Below are 19,789 nucleotides of genomic sequence, written 5' to 3'. Positions count from 1 at the left end.
TCTTCGATCTGTCGCCTTCTCGATGATCGCGAGTTAGAGATACTTAGCTGTTTTCTGCTTCCTTGTGTAGCAGAATGCCCGGAAGAGACCTCGACGTTCTCCTCACCGTTTTCTTGTGCTACGTTTCCTGTATGAATTACAGTTTCATTTGGGTCTTTGTCAGCAGCCGATGTGGACACCACTAATGATATTTGATTTCCACAATCCTTGCTGAGCCTGTAATGCTTGATCAGGTCTCGATAGTAACTTCTAGCATAACTGAAATTTGCAAACCCTTGGGGACGAGCTTCTGTCTTCATTATTTGAAGAGATTCTGCGAAAATTTAATCAAGCTTTTCTAATAACCGTTCTGCCTGATTACACAGTATCTGTTTTTCGGAGTCGCCTTTTCTGCTTTCAATTTCTTTTCGAGTTTTAACAATTCGTTGGAACAGAATCTTCCAATAATTTGTACACTCGCAATGTATCTTTCCGGTAGTCGACGACTACTGCGCGACAATCTTCAATGTCTCGGAGATCTGGTACTTTGTCAACTACCCATCGTAAAACTTTACTCTTTTCTCCTAACATACGCTTGGTGTCATTGTCAAAGTTTTCAAAATAATTTGGTTTTAATAGTAACCTCTGTTGTAGTCGGTTGTCTTCCAAGTTGTCGTACGTCTCGAAGAAACATCGATAAGCACCTTCGACCGTCATTGTTTTGTTTTGTGTCAGGTAGCCTTCTAGCTCGTTGAGGTGTCTGGAGAAGGACTTGAGTAGGTCAGCTTGCTCTTTTTCTAACGTCTTGAGTTGACCACTCGCCTTCCAATCAGCTGTCTTCCAGTGTCTGTTGGGACTTTTGCTGGCCATCGTTGCTGGTTGTGTTTTGGTCCACCAGGTCGAATCGAAGATTCGTTGCTGTTCGTGTCACTGCTGTTGCTGTTGTCCGGGTCGGCGGACCAAATGTTGCGGCTGCTCAAGAATCTCAGCGGAACCGATATCTCACAGCCTGGTTCTCGAGCTTTACGCCGGACTGGTTCTTCACTGGGTTCGATTGACTCAGAATCTCGTCGAAATAATTAGTCGCTCGGACGTAAGGGACCACAATTTTAATTTTGTTGATTGAAGTTAAGAAAACCCCTAGTGAGAATCTATGTTCAATCTCGTGCTGAAGTTTGTAAGGCTTCAACCAGTAGCTATTATTGTTGCTAACTTCTCGTCAGGTAATCTCAACTAACTTAAAACTCGCAAGATCTCAAAATCTAGGAAAACTTAAAAAAAGACCAAAGTTGATAAAGAATCAATTTTTAGTCTAATCTGAGAGCCAACTGCTCTTGGTAAAAGCTTCTAATGGTTCTGAATACAATATAGTTTTAATATTCACACATTTGGGTTATTGGTCATTGTTTACATATTAAATGTCAAATTACTGCAATTTTTACTTTTATTGATATAAGCACGGATTAATTACGTGGCTCTAAATGCCTCAAATGTACGTTATTTGGCCTTTAATGAACACCTAAAGTATCATAAAAAGAAATTTGAACACCTAAAGTATCATAAAATGAAATAAACTTAGGAAATTTAACGATAAATGACAAAATATCGGAAAATCCCTATTTTGCACCATAAAAGTGCTAATAGCAACACTTGTGGGTCTGATGCAATAACCTTCGTTGGGTCCATGAGTAGCTTAGAAGTTATCTTAACTTTGTGCTACAATGTCGGGTTTCTCAGGTTTTCCATTCCAAAATTCGAGTGGTATACCAAATTTCGGTCCCAACTTGTAAAACATTTCAGTTTTGACCATTTTGAGTTTTGACAAATTCTAAGTCTCGTCACTTTGCAAGGCTATTTCTTGCTGTCTGATGGCTTTTGTTGCTGATTTGAAGTAGCGCCAACAGTCTGAATTGCCCTTCTTAGCGATTGATTAGATTTAGAGTACGTCCAAAAAACCTACGTTAATGATTTCTGATTGAATTACTAAAAAAACGAATGGACAAATGCAAAACTTTTATTTTCTATTTGGCAACCTTCAACTAATATTGTCGACTATTAGAAAAATTTAACAAAATACAGATGCTGCAGTCATTAATTTTAAGTACAACCATTCTGCATAACCCTCAACTGCATACTTTTCTTTGTAATTCACACTCAAACAAAAATGGGATCTGTATTTGATTTGGTTAATCAACAACGTTGCCTCATGAAGATTTTATTATAAATCATCGACATCTGGGGTCGCGAGTGTCTATTTGAGTTATTGGTTGTTAATGACAGTCTTTGATTCTTCGCTTAACATTCGCTTCGCATAGCAGCCCTCTGCAAATTTCCTAAGATAATTAGTTGATACAAACCCCAAAGTAATGCGGGTTAAAAACATTATATGAGCCCTCTATTTTGTGACAAACTAAGTGGACGGATATTCTTTTTCAGAGAGATTTTCACTCGGTACCAATGAAAAGACCTAAAAAAACTGAACCGATCGATGAAAAGATTTTCTCAAGTCGCTTCTCGACGAAATATTGAGTTTTAAAGATAACAATTTTTGGATCTATTCTGTTCCCCCCCAGCCTAGTGAGCATAAATTTTTCGAAACAAAAAAGATCCCATTTTTATTTCAAATGTTTACGTTTGAATTACGCACTAACGATCTCGCAGAAATAATTAGTCGCTCGGACGTATTAAAGGACTAACTTTAATTTTGTTGATTGAAGTTAAGAAAATCCTTAGTGATAATCTATGTCCAATCTCGTGCTGAACTTTGTAAGGCCTCAGCCTGTAGCCAGTATTGTTGCTAAATTCTCGTTATGTAAGCTCAATTAACTTAAAATTCGCAAGATCTTAAGATCTAGCAAAACTTAGCAAAAAAGACTAAAGTTGTTAAAGAATCAAGTTTTAGCCAATCTGAGAGCCAACTGCTCTGTATAACAGTTTCTAATGGTTCTATATACTTCATTAAAAATTTAACCCTCATTTATCTTAATTCTAAAAAATATTGATAACTCCGTACTAGTTCGGTCGACTGCAGTTGCTAATTCTTGAATGAAAACCACCTGCTTGACTTAATTTTGAAACTCACTTTAAAATTTTGGAAATAGATTATTTGAAGATGAAACGAGAAAATAAACTGTTTTCTACGATAATTTTTAAAATTATTTTCCGTTTTTAGTATTTCAAAAATCCAATATCCCAATTCTGCAACTTTTGAGTCAATTTGATCTCTAAATGTGTTTTTCAGGCGTTTTAGGGCATGTGTTCCAAGAAGTTTCATATTTTCCTAATTTTCAGTTTGTTAAACAGTTGGGAAAAGCCAACAAAAACATAGCCAGCAAATTGCCGGAAAATAGCAGCCGCTGACCCATATTGGGATTGAAACAGAAAAAAATAAGAAAACTTGACAGGATTTTTCTAAGTGTCAATTTTTTTTCCATTTGGTGTGCAAATTCTGCATATTCGGTTAGATTCCAAAAGAACACTTGTTTCAGCTTCCAAACACAACGCTATTAAGCAGAAAACTAATGCCAATCAGCAATCACTTTAATGAACTTTGGCAACCTAATGGACTACGACTTAATGATCGGGCTTTACATGCTTATCCTGTTTCTTTTGATCTTTCGATTTTGCTCTTTTGACTTTTGCCGTATTCACCACAATGCGTAATTCAATGCGTGAAAGAACTTAAAATCTATTCAATTGAAACAATGTGTTGCGGCTCAAATATTTATCATTTATAACATCATCGCTAGTTGTTTCTGATTGGTTAATCAAGAAAATGATTTAGGTCATTGTTTACATAGTAAATGTCGAATTACTACAATATTTACTTTTGTTGACATAAGCACGGATGGTTATTACGTAGCACTAAATGCCTCAAATGTATGAGACATGACCTTTAATAAACACCTAAGGGATCATAGAATTAACAATTTAAGAAGTTAACAATAAATGACAAAATATCGAAAAAAGCACTTTTTGCACCATATAAGTGTTAATAGCCACACCAATGGGTATGATGCACTAAATTTCGTTGGGTCCTTCAGTAGCTCAGAGGTAACTCTAACCGTGTGCCATAACCTCGGGTAGCTCGTGTTTTGCCTTTCAAAAATCGGGGGGGGGGTGTACAGATTTTCGGTCCCAACTTGTAAATTTTCAGTTTTGACAATTTTTGAGTTTTGACAAATTCTAAGTTTTTTTCAGTTTCAAACGTTATTTCTTGCTATCTGATGGCTTTTGTAGCTGATTTGAAGTGGCGCCAACATCGCCGGCCCTGTTTTCGATCTCGGAAACACCATCGTAGGATACTGGCGCTAACTTCACGACTGGCCGGTTTAGCACTCCATGTGCCGTTTTGACACTCGCTGATCACACGACTCCGTCGTTGCCAGTGAAGATCTCAATGATTCGTCCCAATTTGTATTCACAGCGTTTCACAGAGTTATCTACTAGCCACACTAACTCACCTTCTTTCAGGTTTCGCACATGTTCTTTTGACAACTTCGATCTCTGGTTCCATTGTGGAAGATTTTCACGTGTCTAGATCATGTCGTCACAAATTCACTATCTTTTCCAGATCATGTCGGCATATGCTTGAGCCGCTTTTTGAAGGGTTTTCGCAGATCCTGGTAGCGCTTGCTGGATGGCATAAATGGTGCACTTGCATTTTCTCGTGCTAGCAAGAAATGATTGGGTGTCAGTGCTGTCAGATCCTCTGGGTCGTCACTTACTGCTGTCAGGGGTCTTGCGATGAGAGTTGCTCCACAAGACACGTCGTTGTACTGAATACCTCATCGGTGAGGCTTCGGCTGTCCAAGATTGCAATCATGACTTTCTTGCAACTTTGAACCAGTCTTTCCCAGATTCCACCAAAGTAACGGAGCTCCGGGAGGATTGAATTTCCAAAAAATCTTTTTCTGTGCTAAATCACCCTCAATTTTATCTTTGTCCCACTCGTTCATGAATGCTTTCAGCTCATTGGCTGCTCCAACGAAGTTCGTTCCGTTGTCACTGATGATGGTGTTCGGGTAGCCACGTCTTGCAATGAATCTTGTCACTGCAGCTAGACATGACTCGATGTCCAATGACTGTGTGACTTCGATGTGTACTGCTCTGGTTGTCAGGCAAGTGAAGAGACAGCACCTTCTCTTCAAAGTACGTCGTAGGAACTTCACTTCAAAGGGTCCGAAGTAGTCGACTCCGGTATGGGTGAATGGGAACACATGTTCATCAAGCCCTTCTCTGGGTAGATCTGCCATCGGTGGGTGAATTGGGTTGGCATTTCTGTGTCTGCATTTGATACAACTCGACTTAAAATTCCTTAAAGCATTCTTATTCCAATGATCCAGTACTCTTGTTGGAGCATGTTTCTCACATATTCTGTGCCCTCATGTAGGTTGTATTGATGTGCTCTCTCCAACAGAAGTTGTACTACTGAATGCTTTGCTGTTAACAATATTGGGTGTTTGGCATTTTAAGCGAGGTTTGAATGCTTTAGTCGGCCTTTCACCCTGATTGTTCCATCTTCCTCTATGAAGGGTGACAATTTGACAATGTTTAATGTTTTGGAGATTTCTTTGCTGTTTTCTATCGACTTTGAAACATTCGGGAAGCTTTCGGTTTGAATAAATCGAAACAATATTTGTTCTGCTTGATTGATCTCTTCTGCTTTGAGGGTACCCCTCTGCTTCGTCTTGAACCTCATGCAGTAGTCAATGAAGTTTCTAATTCGATTGAAGGTACTGTATCGTCTCCAGTCAAATAGTTGGTCTAGTTTATTTTCTGTGGCTACAGTACTGGTAGCTTGCTCAGCTACAACTTCGTTCACTTGACACCATGGCTTTGGCCACTTTTCTTCATCTGCATGGAGCCATGCCGGCCCGTTTAGCCATACGAACTCCTTGAGGCCTTGTGTCTCCATTTATCCATCGATGAGTTTTCCAGTATTTCCGCTGCTCTGTTCGCAACGAACACTTGTTGTTTCTTGTGCGCTGCTTGTAGCCACTGTAGCACTGTTGATGAGTCGGTCCAATGATAGATTTTGTCATTCTGACATCATGCCCGTTTAGAATCTGCTTTCTGAGACGAACTCCGTAAACTGCGGCTTGGAGTTCTAACTTCGGTATCGTCATGGGTCTGACGGGTGCCACACGACATTTCCCTATTACATATGTCAGTTTTAGCGTTGCTTCATCTTGCAGATGAACATTGCTTCCTCTGCTGCATCGCCACAATGCACATTGCTTCCTCTGATGCATCGGTAAAGTCTCAGGTTTGTGCATCCGTTTTCAAAATAAAGTCCGTTTATTGACATCGTTCTTATTTCTCTCAACTCAGAGCACCAATCACTAAACAGTTTTGAGCGTTCTGCTGACGACTCTTTGTCCCATGCTTGTCCCATTGCTGCCAAAATGCTTTTGAGTAGAAATCGCATTCGTATGGTGAAGGGTGAACATATTCCAAGTGGGTCGAACACTGCTGAGACAAACGATAGGACAATTCTCTGAGTTATTTTTACCGGAACTTCTTGCTCAGTTCCACGACAGACAATGAGACTGTCTGTGTCCACATTCCAGTTGAGTCCTAGAATTGAAGATGATTGTGGCTCTGCTTCGAAAGTCTTCACAACTATCATTGATCTGTCTGCCTCTGGGATTTGTGACTTGACTTCATCGTCACTTGTTATCCATTTCGTCAAATTGAATCCACCTTTGATGAGGATGTCTCTGACTTTCCGGTAGATTTCGATTGCTTCTTGAGGGGTTCCTACTGACTTTAGGAAGTTGTCCATGTAGAAGTTTCGCTGAACCGTTCTGACGAGACTTTCGTCGTTGACTGCATTATCTTTCGCCATTTGATGCAAAGCGTAATTTGCACAAGTCGGCGAGCTTTTCGCCCCAAAAACGTGGCGTGTATACTCATAGACTTCTATTTTCCGCTCTGGATCTTCTCTCCAGAGAAATCGTAAACATCGGCTGTCATCGTTTTGGACAGCAACTTGAAGAAACATTGCTTCTATGTCGGCTGATAAAGCTATTTGGTGTTCTCGGAAGCGAAAAATGATTCCGATCAGACTCTGTAGCAGATCTGGTCCAGATAGAAGTTTGTCGTTCAGAGCTACACCTTGGTACTTTGCTGCTGCGTTGCACACTCTTCTGACTTTTTCGGGTTTGTGCGGGTTTATGACGGGATGATGTGGCAAATACAATTGTAGCCTGTTTCGGGTTTCATTGAGTTCTGTTTGATCAACTTTCCGAACGTATCCAGCGTTGACATCCATGTCAATGGTTTCCTGATAGCGCTTTCGTAGCGTCTCATCTTTCTGTAGGCGTCGTTCTAGGGACTTGAGCTGCACCATTGCAGAGTAGAAGTTGTTCGGCAACTCCACTTCTTCCTCTCGCCACAGAAGTCCAACTTCGTATCTTTCACCGTTGAATCGGGTCGTTTGTTCCAACGTCTTGATTTCTCGTTGTTCGTCTTTTGAATGACCTGTGACATCGCACTTTGAGGCGTAGGACTCGATATCCCACCACTTACTCAACTGGTTTGCCAATTTGTCATCTGCAATTGATGTTGCTGTGGTTGCCAGAGTTGCTGCTTGCTTCGCTGGTAGGGGTCCACTTAAGGCCCAACCAATCTTTGATTTCACTGCCCATGGTGCAGTTTTGTCTTCTGACTTCTCGAACTCAAAAGGGTGATGAATGTCGTAACAATCTTGTCCAAGAATCACTTGAACCTCGTTTAGATTGTAGTTCTGATTTGGCGAGTTCCTCAGATGTGGGTAACGGTCTTTCAATTCTTGCAGCTCCACAATCTGGTCACCCAACTTCAGTTTCTCGTGCACATAGAACTGCACTGTTGTCAATGGTCGAGACTTCTCATGGGCTGACACAGCTATCGGCACTATTTCAGTCTTTACATCCTGTGATCCATGGATCCCTGCTACTGATAGAGATGCTTTTCGGCCTTGGAGTTGGAGTTTTGGCACCACTGATTTGTCCACAAATGAGATTGCGGATCCCGAATCACACATTGCTAGTACATTTAGGCTTAAATCTCTGTTTGTCAGCTTGATTCGCACCACTGGGAGTCCTCCTTGGGTGATGTTAGTTGCTAGTGCCGTTGAAGCATCTGAGACATTCTTTGTAGTTTCCTTCTTCGGTAGGTTGCTGTGCAAAAACCTGTTGTGTCGCCATCAGCTGGGTACACTGCATGTCCTGCTTTTGCAGTCCTTCGACATGTGACCTGGTCTCAAACAATTCAAACACAGTCGGAACTTCTGGACTTGCTCTCGTCGTTCATTTATTTTCATCTATTTGAACTTTTCACAAGTCCAAACGGGGTGTTGTTCGTCTTTGAAGGCACATTCAAAATTCTTGGGTTTGCTTGACTCTTCAGCGTTTGAAGCAAAGGTACTCGTCTTCGGTTGATCACGGCTTTGAAATTTGTTTCTCTCAAACAACGAGTTTGTCTGTGCTAACAAGTTCTCATGACTTACAGCTTTGGAGGCAAGCCACTCTTTGAAATTAATCAGGTTGCCTCTCAGTAGTCGACGATCTTGCATATACTGCAACCACTGTTCTCTCAGTTGCGGAGAAAGTTTTCTCGTTGTTGAACTTAGCCCTGCTTCGGCTTCTAGGTCTGATGTGTATCCAAGTTGAGTCAAGGTGTTCACCACATTTGTAAACACATTTGCAAACTTGACGATGCTCGTGGAATCGTCGTGCCGAATTGGAGGATGAATATGTATTTTCTTGAATTGAGCATTGACTATGACATCTGATCTGCCATACTTCTCACAGAGTACATCCCAAGCATGATAGTATGATTGTGAGCTGACTCCCATTCCCGATATTGCTGCTTTCGCTTGACCCGTGAGACGGGTCTTCAGGTATTGCATCTTTTCCGTATCGCTGATTGGCTTTTGATGAACAACATCAAAAAGACCTAACCATTCTGGCCATTCCATGGGGTCTCCTGAAAACTCAGTCAGTTTTAATTTTTGCAAGCCACTGGCACCATTGCTTGGTACTGTTTGGTAAATGACTTGGGGAGTGGTTTGATTCATTGCGCTTCTGTTTCTGCTCTCGGTAGACCTGTTTCTAGAGTTGTTAATGGGACTCTGACTCCTGTTTCTGTCTTGAACTGCTGACGTTCCTTGCTGCTGAAACGTCGTCCTTGTCAACGGCGATGCTGGTGGGTCCGTTACTCTAATTGGTTTACGGATTTCTGGTTTCTTGAGAATGCTCGGTTCAGTCAGTTGCGTTGAGAAAAGTCCTTCACCCGGTTGGAACAGCGGGGTAATTTTCGGGTAGGTGCTGAAACGTTTGTCAACTGTCCTGTGTGGCATTCGTTGGAGGGTCGATAACAACATTTGGAGATAGTGGCCGTCTAGAGACAGACTGTTGAGCCACTGATTCTGCCCACCCGGCTGTTCTTTCATGATTTCTGTTTGATCTAACAATTTCTATCTCATCTGCCACTGACCCAGATGCTCTTGAGCTTCCTTTGGTCAGCTCAAGTTTCAGACGTCTTTGTTCTTCGTCTTCCTCTGCTTTCTTTCTTTCGTTTTCAAGGGCTCGCTCATGCTGTCGAAGACGCAGTTCGTCTTCTTTTTATTGCATCTTTAGAGGTAACTCTTGTCCTGGTTGCTGTTGTAAACGTAACTCTTCTTGCTGGCGACGAAATTCTATTTCCTCACGCTCCTGCTCCAACTCCAACTGCCGCTCTCGCAGTCGTTGCTCTGTTTCTTTCTTAGCTCTTAGGTTTTCGAGCTCCATTTCTTCGATCTGTCGCCTTCTCGATGATCGCGAGTTAGAGATACTTAGCTGTTTTCTGCTTCCTTGTGTAGCAGAATGCCCGGAAGAGACCTCGACGTTCTCCTCACCGTTTTCTTGTGCTACGTTTCCTGTATGAATTACAGTTTCATTTGGGTCTTTGTCAGCAGCCGATGTGGATACCACTAATGATATTTGATTTCCACAATCCTTGCTGAGCCTGTACTGCTTGATCAGGTCTCGATAGTAACTTCTAGCATAACTGAAATTTGCAAACCCTTGGGGACGAGCTTCTGTCTTCATTATTTGAAGAGATTCTGCGAAAATTTAATCAAGCTTTTCTAATAACCGTTCTGCCTGATTACACAGTATCTGTTTTTCGGAGTCGCCTTTTCTGCTTTCAATTTCTTTTCGAGTTTTAACAATTCGTTGGAACAGAATCTTCCAATAATTTGTACACTCGCAATGTATCTTTCCGGTAGTCGACGACTACTGCGCGACAATCTTCAATGTCTCGGAGATCTGGTACTTTGTCAACTACCCATCGTAAAACTTTACTCTTTTCTTCTAACATACGCTTGGTGTCATTGTCAAAGTTTTCAAAATAATTTGGTTTTAATAGTAACCTCTGTTGTAGTCGGTTGTCTTCCAAGTTGTCGTACGTCTCGAAGAAACATCGATAAGCACCTTCGACCGTCATTGTTTTGTTTTGTGTCAGGTAGCCTTCTAGCTCGTTGAGGTGTCTGGAGAAGGACTTGAGTAGGTCAGCTTGCTCTTTTTCTAACGTCTTGAGTTGACCACTCGCCTTCCAATCAGCTGTCTTCCAGTGTCTGTTGGGACTTTTGCTGGCCATCGTTGCTGGTTGTGTTTTGGTCCACCAGGTCGAATCGAAGATTCGTTGCTGTTCGTGTCACTGCTGTTGCTGTTGTCCGGGTCGGCGGACCAAATGTTGCGGCTGCTCAAGAATCTCAGCGGAACCGATATCTCACAGCCTGCTTCTCGAGCTTTACGCCGGACTGGTTCTTCACTGGGTTCGATTGACTCAGAATCTCGTCGAAATAATTAGTCGCTCGGACGTAAGGGACCACAATTTTAATTTTGTTGATTGAAGTTAAGAAAACCCCTAGTGAGAATCTATGTTCAATCTCGTGCTGAAGTTTGTAAGGCTTCAACCAGTAGCTATTATTGTTGCTAACTTCTCGTCAGGTAATCTCAACTAACTTAAAACTCGCAAGATCTCAAAATCTAGGAAAACTTAAAAAAAGACCAAAGTTGATAAAGAATCAATTTTTAGTCTAATCTGAGAGCCAACTGCTCTTGGTAAAAGCTTCTAATGGTTCTGAATACAATATAGTTTTAATATTCACACATTTGGGTTATTGGTCATTGTTTACATATTAAATGTCAAATTACTGCAATATTTACTTTTATTGATATAAGCACGGATTTATTACGTGGCTCTAAATGCCTCAAATGTACGTTATTTGGCCTTTAATGAACACCTAGAGTATCATAAAATGAAATTTGAACACCTAAAGTATCATAAAATGAAATAAACTTAGGAAATTTAACGATAAATGACAAAATATCGGAAAATCCCTATTTTGCACCATAAAAGTGCTAATAGCAACACTTGTGGGTCTGATGCAATAACCTTCGTTGGGTCCATGAGTAGCTTAGAAGTTATCTTAACTTTGTGCTATAATGTCGGGTTGCTCAGGTTTTCCATTCCAAAATTCGAGTGGTATACCAAATTTCGGTCCCAACTTGTAAAACATTTCAGTTTTGACCATTTTGAGTTTTGACAAATTCTAAGTCTCGTCATTTTGCAAGGCTATTTCTTGCTGTCTGATGGCTTTTGTTGCTGATTTGAAGTGGCGCCAACAGTCTGAATTGCCCTTCTTAGCGATTGATTAGATTTAGAGTACGTCCAAAAAACCTACGTTAATGATTTCTGATTGAATTACTAAAAAAACGAATGGACAAATGCAAAACTTTTATTTTCTATTTGGCAACCTTCAACTAATATTGTCGACTATTAGAAAAATTTAACAAAATACAGATGCTGCAGTCATTAATTTTAAGTACAACCATTCTGCATAACCCTCAACTGCATACTTTTCTTTGTAATTCACACTCAAACAAAAATGGGATCTGTATTTGATTTGGTTAATCAACAACGTTGCCTCATGAAGATTTTATTATAAATCATCGACATCTGGGGTCGCGAGTGTCTATTTGAGTTATTGGTTGTTAATGACAGTCTTTGATTCTTCGCTTAACATTCGCTTCGCATAGCAGCCCTCTGCAAATTTCCTAAGATAATTAGTTGATACAAACCCCAAAGTAATGCGGGTTAAAAACATTATATGAGCCCTCTAATTTGTGACAAACTAAGTGGACGGATATTCTTTTTCAGAGAGATTTTCACTCGGTACCAATGAAAAGACCTAAAAAAAACTGAACCGATCGATGAAAAGATTTTCTCAAGTCGCTTCTCGACGAAATATTGAGTTTTAAAGATAACAATTTTTGGATCTATTCTGTTCCCCCCCCAGCCTAGTGAGTATAAATTTTTCGAAACAAAAAAGATCCCATTTTTATTTCAAATGTTTACGTTTGAATTACGCACTAACGATCTCGCAGAAATAATTAGTCGCTCGGACGTATTAAAGGACTAACTTTAATTTTGTTGATTGAAGTTAAGAAAATCCTTAGTGATAATCTATGTCCAATCTCGTGCTGAACTTTGTAAGGCCTCAGCCTGTAGCCAGTATTGTTGCTAAATTCTCGTTATGTAAGCTCAATTAACTTAAAATTCGCAAGATCTTAAGATCTAGCAAAACTTAGCAAAAAAGACTAAAGTTGTTAAAGAATCAAGTTTTAGCCAATCTGAGAGCCAACTGCTCTGTATAACAGTTTCTAATGGTTCTATATACTTCATTAAAAATTTAACCCTCATTTATCTTAATTCTAAAAAATATTGATAACTCCGTACTAGTTCGGTCGACTGCAGTTGCTAATTCTTGAATGAAAACCACCTGCTTGACTTAATTTTGAAACTCACTTTAAAATTTTGGAAATAGATTATTTGAAGATGAAACGAGAAAATAAACTGTTTTCTACGATAATTTTTAAAATTATTTTCCGTTTTTAGTATTTCAAAAATCCAATATCTCAATTCTGCAACTTTTGAGTCAATTTGATCTCTAAATGTGTTTTTCAAGCGTTTTAGGGCATGTGTTCCAAGAAGTTTCATATTTTCCTAATTTTCAGTTTGTTAAACAGTTGGGAAAAGCCAACAAAAACATAGCCAGCAAATTGCCGGAAAATAGCAGCCGCTGACCCATATTGGGATTGAAACAGAAAAAAATAAGAAAACTTGACAGGATTTTTCTAAGTGTCAATTTTTTTTCCATTTGGTGTGCAAATTCTGCATATTCGGTTAGATTCCAAAAGAACACTTGTTTCAGCTTCCAAACACAACGCTATTAAGCAGAAAACTAATGCCAATCAGCAATCACTTTAATGAACTTTGGCAACCTAATGGACTACGACTTAATGATCGGGCTTTACATGCTTATCCTGTTTCTTTTGATCTTTCGATTTTGCTCTTTTGACTTTGGCCGTATTCACCACAATGCGTAATTCAATGCGTGAAAGAACTTAAAATCTATTCAATTAAAACAATGTGTTGCGGCTCAAATATTTATCATTTATAACATCATCGCTAGTTGTTTCTGATTGGTTAATCAAGAAAATGATTTAGGTCATTGTTTACATAGTAAATGTCGAATTACTACAATATTTACTTTTGTTGACATAAGCACGGATGGTTATTACGTAGCACTAAATGCCTCAAATGTATGAGACATGACCTTTAATAAACACCTAAGGGATCATAGAATTAACAATTTAAGAAGTTAACAATAAATGACAAAATATCGAAAAAAGCACTTTTTGCACCATATAAGTGTTAATAGCCACACCAATGGGTATGATGCACTAAATTTCGTTGGGTCCTTCAGTAGCTCAGAGGTAACTCTAACCGTGTGCCATAACCTCGGGTAGCTCGTGTTTTGCCTTTCAAAAATCGGGGGGGGGGTGTACAGATTTTCGGTCCCAACTTGTAAATTTTCAGTTTTGACAATTTTTGAGTTTTGACAAATTCTAAGTTTTTTTCAGTTTCAAACGTTATTTCTTGCTATCTGATGGCTTTTGTAGCTGTTTTGAAGTGGCGCCAACACAATGAGTGAGGTAAGTCAGAAGTCAAACGTGACTTACGTAAGACGAAGAACGTGATCAAAAGATAAAGCGAATAAAAAAACATAGCAGGAAAAGTCCTGACCTACAATTCAAAGAATTTTCATTGACTAGAAAACAAAACTAGACCTATAATGGACTATGACTGGATTGAGAAAACCATTTAGAAAAAAAATCAAACAACGAAAAAAATTGAAAACCGAAGCGAAAATGCCGCATGTGAACTAGAAACCACTGGCGAAAAATCGAATTTTTGTTCAAACACCGTTTTCTCACTGTACTTAAAAATTAGAATGGAAAAAGTTCACTTCAAAAAACTACTCGCTTTTTCGCTCCACTTCCTGTTTTCGCGTGACCAAAACAATCACTCCAATGTAACTTCAAAAATCATGAAAATGTGTGAACAGATCTTTAAAAGACAGCGCCCCAATACAATTCACATTCTTTGAATTGTAGAGAAGCGAAAAGGCTTAAGTAATAGCCTAAATAAGAATAGGCTGACGGCAGCTATATAAAAATCAAGATAACTCGAATCCCCTGATTTGAGATGTGTATTTTATTCCAAATTGTTGAAAACGTATATTTTACTAGATTTTAGTTTCAACCTATAAAACAAAATAAACACTAATTCATATAAACACACCCAACAGATTGCCCAAAAATAGCCCCCGTTGATTCTCATAACCAAGATTGAAATTTAAAGAGAAAAATACTGGTGAAAATGATTTTTGTACAAACAATATAAAACTGCAAACTATTTTGATATCACTTTGCAGCCGAACGTACTCCTGTTTCGTAGTGAGACCACACAGGGACTAGTACCAATACAATAAGCATTAGAAATGGTAGCTAAGAACAAAGTTCGAGTAACGGGCATCTAAATTTGGGCGTTATGGGTTTATCCCGTCTCTATTTCTGATTTCGTTTTTGATACTGAATCTGTTCATTTTGAATTACTTTGCTGAGCAAATGTTGTATAAAAACAATTGAAGCACAATGAGAGAAGATTGAAAACAGCCAAGAGAAGTCAAAAAGATTTCACGCAAAATGTTGAACAAGCTGTGAAATAAGGTAAAGCGAAAAATTTTTATTCGACGAGGTAAAAAAACATAGCAGGACAAGTCCTGACGTAGAACTTAAAGAATTTTCATTGACTAAACAAAAACTAGATCTAGAAGGGACAATGAATGAATTGGGAAAACCATTTCCAAAAAATCAGATAGCAAAAATTTATTTAAAAAACTGAAAATCAATGTAAAAATGCCGCATGTGAACAAAAAACCACACGCGAGAAAGAGAAATTTGGTTCCAACAAAAAATTAGGCCTAGAATGAACTATGAATGGACTGAGAAAACCATTGAGAAAAAAAACCTATCCAAAAAATTGAAAAAACAGTAAAAACCAAATTGAAATTGCAATATGTGAACAAAAAACCACTAGCGAGAAGGCGAACTTAAAAATTAGAGCGAAAAAATTTCACGCCGCAAAACCACTCGCTTTTTCGCTCCATTTCCTGTTACGGAGTGACCAAAATCACTACTCCAATTTGACTTCAAAAATCATGAAAATGTGTGAACAGATCTTAAAAAAAAGACAGCGCCCCAATACAATTCAAATTCTTTGAATTGTAAAAAATCAGGAGCGCTATAATAGCCGGCTGAGAAGCTGGGGCGGCTATTAATTATATAAATATCATTGAAATACTTCTATAACATAAATACTCCACCTTTCTTTTGTTGTAATAGAAAAGATTATGTTCACATTTTGGAGGCAACTGAGTGCAGTTAAGAGAAATTTTTCTTTTTCAATGAAAGTATTTTTTTAAAAATAAGCGTGGCCTGAAAGAGTCACAAGAAGATGTTTACGATGCTTGAACAAGGGAAAATTTGATTGAAGAAAAAACCAGCCTCCCATAAATAAAATGAAACAAGGCCTCCCAGTTCAAAAAAATACAATAAAGAAAATTCCATATTTAAGGTTGCATCCCCGCCCGCGTGTTCACCAAACTAAATCAAAAAAATTTTATAATGGTTTTTGTGTCGAAATTGTTGATTTCTACCCGTGAAGCGAGACAAAATAGTTCTGAATTATTGACAAACGGGATCTTTTTCGTTCGTCCCCCCAGCTTAGTGGGTGCATATTATTTGCACCCCCAGACGCACGTGTGCAATATTTTTACACAATGATTTACGATGTAATGGCATGTGCACTGTAACTCGGGGTGCATAGCCTACGGGGGTGGGAGAGACCCGACAAATGTTTGCTAGCTTACCTGTTCTGGTGAGGGCGATTGGAATTTGCACCTCTCGTTGCATGTCAAGCGGAATCTAAAACAACGTCGCCAGTTTCAAACGGTTTAAAGCACTAGTCCCAATCGAAAAGTGATCATCCATTTCTCGGTGACAATTTGTCGCCATCTGTTTAAGTTCTCAATTCAGTACGCGTATCATGTTAACACATCGAACACAAATTTGGGCGCTGATAAGATTTTGATCTTAGGTTGATTGACCCACTCTACATAATAACAAGATCATTTGAAGAGCATATAGGTACATTTGAAACCCATATCAAATTGAAAGTGAATACAATAAACTCGGTCAAGTGTTTGAGCAAATATTTGTCATCGTATAATCAGATTACAGTGGGTTAAAATTCAAATATGATGTCGATTTTGAAAGTATATTTAATGATGCCAACGCATTGTCTACGACAAAACACACACAAAATCAACAATAGTATTATTACCAGTACAACTATTATACATTGCAAAATAAGCCTAATCATGCTACTGCAAAAATTAAATAGACTTTAATGAATAATTGAAAACTCCTGATTTCAAATTTCCTCAATTAAGCGCTCGGTCGGTGTGCAAAATGTTTTGCAGAATGGGACAAACGTCATGAAATTACTAACCATAAAGCGTTTTCTATAGACAAACTTGGGGAAACAACATTTTAAGAAACTTCAAAAATTTCTATTTATTCTAATTTAATTGCAACCTTTTATTTTTCTTCCACTCTGACCTTTTAAAGTTGCTACAATCGATTCACGAGGGTAGTTCCGTGCACAAAGTCTTCTTCTAATGGGCAAAAATGTTAGAAACAAAATTGATTTTACTATTTCAGAACTGAAATCTTGAATGAATTACAGCAAAAATATATACAACAGGGCGTAACTAAAGACCCCAGAGGCAACAATTCCAATATTTATATCCCAAAAGAGACACGAAAAGTAAATTGAAGGAAAAGAAACGGTTATTATTTCCATGAGCTGATTTTGGATAAAAGTTACGGTATAAAAAAGGATGGAATTACTCGTCTTAGTTTTTTTTGAAGAACTATTAGAGGCATAACCGACTGACGGCGGAAGAAATGCTCTCGAACAACTAGTGGTAGCTCTAATCTATTGCGGCCGGGTCGGGGGCTAAATTCACTAAGGAGGGCTTCAAAAAACGTCATTAGAGGTTATTATACACAACTATAATCACTAATAAAAATTGAAGGGAAAAATTACACCAATTTTGGTGCACTTTTCATTTGACTTTTAGTAGTGAAGTAACACCACTTGAAATTCTCTCCAAATGCGAATATAAACAGTGAGCCATACCAGACAAGTCAGAAAATCTTTACCAGACAAGTCATAATACGCGCAAAGTATTTTAAAAAACAGTGAAGTTGGAAATAAAAAATAAACATTTAAGCCTGATGAAGTAAGAAAATTGAATAAGGGCACAAACATAACCGACTAACGTGTGGGCGAATTGCTCTCAAACGACCGGCGAGCGGTTGGCTTCGTCAGTAACTAGCCAATGTTTAGTGCGGATAGATTTTGCTTGATTGAAGGAGCCTGAGGTTAGGGTAATAGACGATGACCTCAAGCCATATAACAGCCGCTGAAGTGCGGCATCAACAAAAGAATTAAGGGGAGAGAGAGAGAGAGATTAAACGTGAGCGAGAAGAAGGAAAGAAACGCCAGCCAACTCAGAGAGAGCAAGAGAGAGAGAGAGAGAGAGAGAGAGATAGAGCTAGGAATTTTTTCCATGATGAGATTCGACTCTACAACTTCAAGTTTTCTTAACTTGTTAGTAACTAAATCATATAGAAAAAAACTGAACGTGCAAAAATCAAAAGAAAAGTTTTCACATTTCGCAGTAAAGAAAACGTTCACAAACATTTTTTGTCTCTAGATTTTTGTCATGTAATCCATCTGCAAGACTTGAAAAGCTTCGTTGGCCAGTAATGATCGTTGTACTCAGAAAAGGACAAAAATATTCAAAAATTTTTAAAACAATTGCAAAATTTAACAAAATCTTGCTAAAACTCGTGATAATAATATCATTGGAACACCAATCCATTGTCTCAAGAGACTATATAGTACGCCTATTTTAAGCCTTAAACAGTTTCACTGGCTCATAAAGATCCATACACTTGGAACATGATAAGTTTACAAAAATTTTTCAAATTAAAATTTATCAAAAAATTTCTAAAACTCAAGTCATTGAAATAATAATAACCATTCCGTTAAATCTAGAAACCACGCAGCAGGTTAGTATCCCACCTCGAAGGAGGCTTCTTGGCTCTTGAGGCTGGAAAAACCTCAAAAAATGACAATTTCAAAAAAAACATGAAGATTGCCGAAAATTTTTCAAAAAAAAGCTAAAACTCGTTAAAAGTTAAAATCTTTAAAACCACTCCATTTCATCTAGAAACTATACAATAACTTGTTATCAAACTGTAAAGGATGTTCCTTGGCTCTTGAGGCTAGATCAACCTATAAAACGACAAAAATTGTCAAAAAACTTGAAAAAATTGCAAGTTTTATAAAAAATAAATCGATAAAATTGTTATATTAAAAAGTTGAAAACCATTCCATTACCATTAAAAACTATGCAGCCACATATTATCAAAACCTTAAGCAGATTTTCTGAACCCTGAGGCTGAAAAATCTTGAATAATGACAATAAAATGCTTAAAAAAAATAGAAAATGCTATTTTTTCAAAAAAAAATGCTAAAATTCGTGATGTTAAAATCTTGAAACTATACAGTACCCTATCATGAAAACCTAGGAGAGACTCCTTGGCTCGAGGCTGGATAAACCTAAAAACCGACAAAAATTTTCAAAAACCTTGAAAAAATTTGCAAGTTTCAAAAAATTGCAAAAATTCGCGAAGTTGAAATGTTGAAACCATTCTATTACCACTAGAAACTGTGCAGTAACCTATTATCAAACCATAGAGTGGGCTCCTTGACATCTAGGGTTGATATAACTCAAAATTTTGACAAAAAGTTTTATAAAAATGTCAAAAATTTTCAAAAAAACTTGAAAAAAATTGTGAAAATTTGTATAAATTTGCGTGTTTTCAGCGACCGGTTGTTCCTCAGTAACTAGACATGGGGGGTTCTGATGGGGTTGGCAACAGTCGGGTGGGGCGGGGCAACAGCGCGGTGGGGAGGCAATAGTGGGGGGGTCAACAGTTGCGGGGGGGTCTTCAACCTCTAAGAACCTCTCTTCACACAATAATTATAAGTCTCCGAAACAGTTTGAGCTGAAACAGAGCTGAAAGGCTCTAAGAGCACTGAATGCCCGCTGGGCGCTACCTGTTCATCCCGTTTTTGAGGACGAAAAGTCACAAGCGTCAGACGAAAAATCGGTCAAGCGAAAAAATCGCATAAAAAAAGACCGACAGGACTAATATAATTGCTACAAACTTTGTTTGAGAGCAATTAATAAATAAACAACATTGTCCCTCAGACCCTGACTGTATACCTCGTC

The 19,789-nt window shown here is 38.4% G+C and overlaps 2 protein-coding genes across 2 annotated transcripts in view; both read right to left on the bottom strand.

Annotated features, from left to right (window-relative positions):
- LOC142354050 (uncharacterized) overlaps window positions 1-19,789 on the bottom strand; it is a 110,644-nt gene that overhangs the window by 67,275 nt on the left and 23,580 nt on the right. The gene's annotated exons all lie outside the window — the stretch shown is intronic.
- LOC142354350 (uncharacterized) overlaps window positions 1-19,789 on the bottom strand; it is a 76,113-nt gene that overhangs the window by 43,270 nt on the left and 13,054 nt on the right. The window contains exon 6 of the mRNA XM_075406623.1: window positions 16,289-16,343. Within this exon, the coding sequence (XP_075262738.1) occupies window positions 16,289-16,343 (55 nt within the window). The remainder of the gene's footprint in view (window positions 1-16,288; window positions 16,344-19,789) is intronic.

Source organism: Convolutriloba macropyga, chromosome 15 (genome assembly GCF_964194025.1).
Source record: "Convolutriloba macropyga chromosome 15, txConMacr16.3, whole genome shotgun sequence".
NCBI classification, from domain to species: Eukaryota; Metazoa; Xenacoelomorpha; order Acoela; family Convolutidae; genus Convolutriloba; species Convolutriloba macropyga.
Note: the sequence above shows the minus strand (reverse complement) of the source record. Positions and strands in the feature narration are given on the sequence as shown.